This window comes from Triticum urartu, chromosome 7 (genome assembly GCF_003073215.2).
Source record: "Triticum urartu cultivar G1812 chromosome 7, Tu2.1, whole genome shotgun sequence".
Taxonomy (NCBI): Eukaryota; Viridiplantae; Streptophyta; class Magnoliopsida; order Poales; family Poaceae; genus Triticum; species Triticum urartu.
This window is the reverse complement of record NC_053028.1, coordinates 560,196,596-560,204,774: the sequence shown is the minus strand read 5'-3', so window position 1 is coordinate 560,204,774 and position 8,179 is coordinate 560,196,596. Positions and strand designations below refer to the sequence as shown.

The 8,179-nt window shown below is 42.3% G+C and overlaps 1 protein-coding gene across 1 annotated transcript; it reads right to left on the bottom strand.

The window, feature by feature from the left end:
* Positions 1 to 364: 364 nt before the first annotated feature.
* LOC125520074 (plant UBX domain-containing protein 4-like) lies at positions 365 to 5,588 on the bottom strand. Its single transcript, XM_048684871.1, has 4 exons — positions 4,966 to 5,588; positions 2,462 to 2,747; positions 1,064 to 1,159; positions 365 to 982 (listed from the first exon to the last, which is right to left on the bottom strand). The coding sequence occupies exons 1-4, from the start codon at positions 5,529 to 5,531 to the stop codon at positions 599 to 601; spliced, it is 1,332 nt and encodes a 443-aa protein (XP_048540828.1). The 5' UTR covers positions 5,532 to 5,588; the 3' UTR covers positions 365 to 598.
* Positions 5,589 to 8,179: the final 2,591 nt, after the last annotated feature.

Below are 8,179 nucleotides of genomic sequence, written 5' to 3'. Positions count from 1 at the left end.
CAAGAAATGATGAGCCAGCGTTGCCAGCATAGGCCAACACTTGCACAGAAAAGTGAGGTCGCCGTGACAGGAAAATGTTACGAACTGGTACCTTGTTATACCGTGTTCAGAGGCCGGGATTTTTCTTGAAACCCTGGGTCAGAAAGAGACGCTGCCTGCTAACAACTCACCCCGGTTGCTCGCAAATTGCCATCGGCGTCACCGCGTCAGGACATCGGTTCGATGAAAACAACAAAACATGAATAATGGGCATCCGTTGCAGCTACCCTTCCCTGTCCCACGCCCGTACCAAAGGGGACGTTAGACACGAACAAAAGGACTGCCAACAGACGAAACGTGATGCAGACCGGGCAGGAAGCACAAGTGCAAGCCAAGTATACTTACGCTATAGCAGGATGAATAAGACGGACGGGTACCCAGATCTCGCCGATTTTTACAAATCTTAATACCCGAGGGGCGGCTAGTGAAGTGCGGCCATGGAAGGCTCAAAGGCTAAAATCCAAGAGAGCTCAGGGACGGACAAAAGGGCAAGGAAATGTGCACGATTGGGACGGATGGATGGTGTGTTCGATGACGTGGGGTCAACAACCTGTTGAGATTAGACTCTCTGGATGATCACCGAGTTGGCAACGCCGGCTTCCTCAATGGTCTTGGTCGCGTCGTCGAGCGGCTTAGGGGGGAACCCGACCTGCAGGGTGTAGTCGCTTGTTTCTCCTGGCCTTGTTGTGTTGATGAATGCCCGCACGTCGCTGATCGTGTGGCTTGTGTTGAAGCGCGCAACCACACGGCTGCCGTCTACAAACCTGATCTGGAGAGAGGTTGACGGCAGAGAATCATCCACTGTGATAGTCTTGGGCACGGTGGTGGTCGCAGTGCTAGAAGCAGCAGCCGCGGGGGTGATATCCGAAGGAGCAGAGTTTTCAGAAGGTGCCGCGAGAATTCTCCCCCCTCCTTGAAACGGGGCCGGGCGCTTGAGTGACTCCTGTGTTCAGGTATCGATGATTATTGCGCCGGCAACCATTTAAGAAACATATGGAGCGCACAGAAATTACATGATACTTACAGGACATTTTTCTTCTTTACGGATAAGATTTACGTTCACCTTAGACCTCCCATCAGCCGGCGCAAGCTCAGTTGGGCATTCAGACTTCATGATGCTCTAGAGAAACAGAAAAATCAAAAGATAGATAAGTGGATTACTTGCATTCAATTCAGCACAAACAGATATAACAAGCAACATGTGACAGAATAAAAGAAGAAATGCATGTTCCACACACTTTATAATATAGCCGAACAGAAAGTGTTACGAGTAAGACCAACAGATTCAATCAGGGGATAAGCAACAACAAAGGAGTTCGAACAAAATATAGCTGATAAAGCTACCTGTTTTTTTTCCCTTTGCGTACTTCATCAAGAAATCAGGATGCCTTGATATGCAGAATTATTTTACTCGGCAAGCTACTGCAATACAATGATAACTTGCTACGAAACAAGTTATTGGACAGAAAATATGTGTAACTAATGGCAAAAAAATTGCCTAACCACTAACACATCCATAACTCTAGCTTATATGTATTAACTGGGACCATTGCAGAAATAAGAGGAGCCGTGAGACACCATCACTGAAGCAAAGCTGAGTTAGTTTCTTGAATACTCCCTCCGTCCACGAATAAGTGTACATTTTTCATTCAAAATTTGTCCACAAAAGAGTGTACTTCTATCTTTCCAATGCACTTTAAAGTGAAAAAAATGTTTCTCTATCATCACGCGGTAATCAAGACCTATAACATTCACCACATGGTCTCCTCATTTTCTGCATGCACTTGGCTCATTGGGGGTGGGGTAATTAAAGAGAAGAGAGATGGTGGCTTGCACTTCCTAAACATTTTTTAACTTCACTCCGTAATCTGTCCTAAAATTTCTATATGTACACTGGAGGGAGTACCAGCTCAAAAACATTACGTCTAACAACATGGAAAAAGGTCACTCAGACATTATTTCAATTAGCTAAATGCTCATGCGCTGGTACAGATATATATTTTTGGCTATATATTGTCGGTTGTTTAAAAACTTGTGCCATATAATCCATGAATTTGTACAAAATTAATAAACATAATCTAAAAACATACATTAGTCAAATCAAGCATATGTACATCCTCCATAAAATGGTTGACACCTGTGGTGATTCCTATTAACTTTTAAGCTGTGAATGGACCACTGCCAACTCAGATCCTTATGAGTAAAGATTAACCATTATTATGCTATATTGCACACATAATCATCAGCATGCAACGGCAAAAGGTTCAAGACAGAACTATCACTCCATGTTGTAAACAGAAGGGTGAACATAAAGCATTATAAAAGTAAAAGGAATAGCAAAAAGCATATATCAATTCACGAGACATATATAACAACCAGTAGTGCATATACACTCAGTTGCACACATCAGAGTTCTTTTTACCTCTAAAAAGGATGCATGCTCTGGGTCGTTGAAACTTCTGAGTGGACCGTCGTCTACTGTGAACCCATCGCTCCAGAAGTAGATGTTGTGAACAATTTCCTCTGGTGGCTGTGGTGCGTCAGGCTGTACAGTTTCACCTGTTAGAAGTCTGCTAGCCCCAGGAAAGCTCCTTGAACTAGAAGATTGCCGGCGAGCTGGGCCTTGCTTAGCTCCCTTCCTCTTAGCTTGCTTAAAAACCTCATCCGCAACATTTTTGCGTTTGGATCGATCTCTAACAACCATTCCGCTGAACAAAGTAATATGAAAGTTAGAAGCCTATTAAAAATATAGAAGTAGAAAGGCTGCACAGCATACAATTTATAAGAGCCTTCACTGCATCATCTATGGATCTACCTATGATCCTTACAAATCATGTTATCACTGATACAATGATATCTAAATATGTATGACACCCAAGGCCAATCAGTCAGGACTAACTTCCTGGTAAGTTCAAGGACGAGGAAGTGGCAAGCTATTCCAAGAAGTGACCAAGTCAGGCTAATTTAAATATGTTCTCCATGTAATCACATTTTCCATAACATCATGGCAGAAGATATAAAAATAAATATTTAATTCTTAGTTTGAGACAGTTCTTTTGGGTGGTTCCTAGATTTTTAAGGGTCCTGGATGTGTTCTTGCCTAAGTTTTCTGTAGGTTTGGGATAAAGCCTAGAATGTAATACTCCCTCTGTTTTTATTTAGTCTGCATATTAGGTTTGACCGAAGTCAAACTTTGCAAAGTTTGACCAAGTTTATAGAAAAATATATAAACATTTACCATAACAAATCTATATGATGTGAAAGTACATTCAATAATGAATCTAGTGGTATTGATTTTTATTGTATATATTAATATTTTTGTTTATAAACTTAGTCAAAACTTACAAAGCTTGACTTTGACCAAAGCTAATATGCAGACTAAATAAAAACGGAGGGAGTACATACTAATCACCACAAAAGAGCAGGGAAAACCACGATCCATGCCTGCTGAGAAGTGGCCTCCAAGTAGTCGAAGAATAGTTTGTTGCAGAAGATATATTTATGAATACTGTACAAAAGAACATGTGAAATCGAAGGTGTTTTTCTAATCATGGAATCAATTTTAAGTTTCCATCTAATTACCAGAATTAACTAGCCTGGAATCAACCTGGTTCCACTAGATTCTATAAATTGGCTGATGAATAATCACCACGAATAAGTCCAAGCCCATGTTGTTTTTTCATTCCATATGCCTTTGCTAACATATGATAAAACACTTCAATTATGGCCATAGGGATTATGCCTAACCAAAACCCATCAGAAATAACCCAAATCTAGTTGAACATGGCAACTCAACAATAAGAAACAAAATAACTAGGTAACCAACAAGTTTACCAATTACTAGAGCTCACGCATATTCTCACATCCTTGCCAACTAGCTGACCCCATAACAATATCCAGAGATTCATCTCTGATAATAATAATAATAATAATAATAATAATAATAATAATAATAAAACAGGGCAATCGTTTCTAACTCCCATCTTATGATTTCCTTCTTAATTACACAAACTTCGTACTATCACAACTTTATGAACATATCATATTACGGAGAACCAGTTCACAGTACTGGAAAGTAGCCTAGCAAGTTATATCAGATATCCAAGAACTTGAGAACTTACTTTTTGTCCATGGTGCTAACTAAGATTACTATAGCACTTCTATAATAAGAACAGACAGGTAAATTTAAGGACTACAGCTGTACCACAAAGTCACACCAGCAATTGTAAAACGTAAGTTGCTCACAACTAAAATACCCAAATGCTGGATAACTCTACCGACTAAATTGATCCACACACAATACTAACTAAGGATTTAAACTTATTGGTATGCTGTGAAGATACAGCAAAATTTTAAAGAGCTTTGTCGCCAGTCATTGAACTTCGAACACAAATCACAAGTCTAGAGAAACGCTACCTTGACAAACTGAAACCAGTAATGCCATATCAATATACACAAACCCGTACTCTATGCAGGGACACTGCATAAGTATTGCAAGATTGCAAACATAGATCAGCAATTTGTGGCTACTAAGGAACAGATAAGATGGTCTAGAAGAACAACATTTAACTCTCATGCCATCCCAACGATTTGGCGCTCACACAGATTTCAATATTGTATCTATACAAGACCTAGGGCCCCAGGCATTCGGCAAAATAATGTTAGCAGAACCGAACGCTATCCAGAAATTCACAAGAGTATGGATACTAATAATGAGTAAACGTGAAAGCACCCAGCAATTTTAGCACGTTTAGTTAGCTCCCTCTCACCACAAATCCAGCGGCCCCTCAATTCGCAGCGACCCCCCTGGATCACAAAATTAGGCGAAAAACAACGCAACCTAAAACCCTAGAAATGGGTTGCCTCTGCGATCTAGCTAGAAATGAAGCAAGCATCGCAAAATCCTGGGATGCAGGTAGCACTGACCTCCTCTCGCCGCCGGTGTACAACTCAGGGGGTGGCGCCCACTCGTCGTCGTCCGAGTCCTCGCCTTCGTCCGACCCCGCGCGCCCCTTGCCACCTCCGAGATCGGAGAGCGTCCTCACAGTCCCCCTCCCACTCGCACCCCCGCTCCCGCCCCGCGCTTGGTGGCTCCTCTTCTGCCTCTTCGCGGGCCTCCTCCTCCGCTCATCTGCCGCCGCAGACGCAGCGGCGAGGGCGGCATCCTCGTCGTCGTCCTCGTCGCCGCCGCCCACGTAGTCCTCGTCGTCCTCATCCTTGTCGCCGCCGCCCACGTAGTCCTCGTCCTCGGAGTCCGCGCCATCGACAGCGGCTGGAACCGGTGGTGGGGGCTGGGGTGCCGGATCGGGGCCATCGGCGTCGACCTCCGTGTTGTCGTAGAAGGAGCGAACGGCGGCCTCGAGGGCCCAGTTGTGGCCCTCGAGGAAGAAGGCCGCCTCGTCGGGGGTCGCCGAGGTGACGGCGCAGAACGACTCCACCAGAGACTGCGCCTCCGCGGCCGGGGGCGCGTGGGTGGCATCTCCGGCGGCCATCTCGGCTGCGGCGGCCGCGTGTCTGGCTTGGAAGGCTTTGGGAGGAAGCCTTCTCGTCTCGTTTGCCTCTCCCTTTTGACCGCGTCTGGCCGTTTGGGCCGTCACTCCGCGATGGGCTACCGACTTCGAGGTTTTTTGTTTGGGCTTTGAGTTTGGAGAAGCAGTTGTTTGTTTAGCCCGTTAGTACCTTGAATTTGTTGGCAAACACAACTTTAGTCCCACCTCGCCCTATTTAGTTCGCATACACCGAAATAAAAGGACAGCTCTAGCAACCCTATTGCTGGGCTTTGTCGCGTTAGCCTATCACCCAAGCTCATTTGTGGGGGAGCAAAAGTTAGTCACAGATCTTGCTGGGCCTTGTGGCTCGGAGGCCTCTTACCCAAGAACATTTGTGGGGGAGCAAGAATCAATCTGTGCACTAACTTTTTAATATCTGTGACAAACTTTTTTATACTCTACTACACATTTTAATGTGATTTTTCTGTTGAGATATCTTTTATGATTTTGCTAAAGCACATTTAGATGTGCCCTGATATTGAACATCTAGGTCCTAGGTCGTTGATTTTAGGTGGAGAATCATGCGGGTATTTTCTTTTTTTTTTCTCCTTTTTATGTTTGATTGAGTCATTGAGATGCACAATAACTAAGGCACATCCAGATGTGCCCTAGACATGCAAAAGCATGAACTTTCAATATATTTTTTATCCATTAAGCATGTATTTTTTTCTTTACAAAGTATGTCTAATTTTTACATTACCCCCGGCAAGATAAATATCAACTTAAATTCTCATTATCACGTGGAATCAAATTTCTGCATGATGGTTTTCTTATCCCGGTGGTGATTTATCATGTGTGAAGATCTTGATGACAACAAAAGATCCATAGAATTAAGAGAGGACGAGCAACTTACGCATCTTGTTTGACCTCCACGCTCTGAATTATTAGGTTCGACCTTTTTCGCTTGCTTGATGTAGCGTGGAGCTTTAATCTGAAGAACCTAGTGAGTAATGCACTATATTGATTTGACTTAAGATGCTTTGATGTGGCACACAAAAGGGAATTTTGGTCCAGTATGTTACGCTCGATATGGGTTACAATGCATTTTGCCTTCTTACATATTGCTCGAGACTGCAAGGGAAACTCCAGATTTTGGAAATGCTCACCGTCCTATAAGTACGAGTATTTCTTTTAAAGACTACATTTGGTACAAATATAAAGAAATAGCCCATTTAAAGTAGTTTCACAATCATTTCATCAATAAATACAAAAACTATGCATTTTAGGATTCCAACAAAACATGAGTGGCTCACTTGTTATTGACGTAATAATGTATAGTTGATGATTCTGTGTCGCAAAAGTCTTTAAAAGAAGTATCATAACCAAAATTTAGTAATTCAACACAATAGAAGCCAAAGAGTATTTAAATTATTTAGCGGTTAGCAGTTGAGTTGTCAATTCAACCACACTTGAAACAATGCTTGTTTGAAAGAATTATTAGTAGCAATGACAATACGGTGAATGGAGTGGAGTACGTGGCAAAGCAGTATCACAACAGCAAAAATGCCCGACAGCTGCCAAACACAAGTAACTTTAAAGAAAGCAACAATAGTATTAAAATGTAAACACATGGGTGAATATTTGGGACGTTGCATGGATGATTTCTAAACACAAAAGATAATTCACTAGGGTCAAGAAAAAGGGCATCCATCACCGTGAGAGGTATATCAAGATATACGCTCTGCTCGCTTGAAAAAACTCCCTCGCGCTTATTTTCTGGGCTGGCCCATTGGTTGCTCGCTTCTTTTCCTCAGTCACTCAGAATGATCGTTGTACTGGTTTTTGTTCTGGTTTTCTGTGGGTTTTCTTTTGTTTTTTCTTTGTTTCTTCATGGTTTTCTTCGTTTCCTTGACTTCTTTCACCGTTTTCTTTGTTTCTTTTTTCATTTTTAACTTTTAATTGTTTTTCTTTATTTCTTCTTCTACAATTTCTTTTGGATTTCTTTGTTTCTTTTCTCGAGTTTAACGGCCTTCCTTTCTTTTTCTTGTTTTTTCATCACTTTTTTCTTTGCTTCTTTCTTGATTTTTTAGGTTAGCTTTCCTTGTTTTTCTTTGTTTCTTTGTCGGTTTTCTTATTGCTTATTTCTTTGTTCAACACATGTGAAAGGATCGATATGGTTGACTAGAGGGGGGGTGAATAGGCAACCACCAATTTTTACTTTTCTTTACCAAATTAAACTTTGCATCAAAGTAGGTTGTCTAGATGTGCAACTAGGTGAGCAACCTATATGATGCAATAACAACAAGCATACAAGCAAGCAAGAGAAGTAACACTAAAGAGTTTGCACAAGTAAAGGTAAGAGATAACCAAGAGTGGATCCGGTGAAGACGAGGATGTGTTACCGAAGTTCCTTCCTTTTGAGGGGAAGTACGTCTCCGTTAGAGCGGTGTGGAGGCACAATGCTCCCCAAGAAGCCACTAGGGCCACCGTATTCTCCTCACGCCCTCACACAATGCGAGATGCCGTGATTCCACTATTGGTGCCCTTGAAGGCGGCAACCGAACCTTTACAAACAAGGTTGGGGCAATCTCCACAACTTAATCGTAGGCTCCCAACAAAACCACGAAACTTCACCACAATGGACTATAGCT

Bases quoted from the DNA above. Each gene is read 5' to 3' on its own strand.
- LOC125520074 (XM_048684871.1), bottom strand. From the start codon at position 5,531: ATGGCCGCCGGAGATGCCACCCACGCGCCCCCGGCCGCGGAGGCGCAG. The intron at 2,748-4,965 runs GTCAGTGCTACC...TACTTTGTTCAG, and splicing joins TACACCGGCGGCGAGAGGAG to CGGAATGGTTGTTAGAGATC. The intron at 983-1,063 runs GTAAGTATCATG...ACCTGAACACAG, and splicing joins GTAAAGAAGAAAAATGTCCT to GAGTCACTCAAGCGCCCGGC.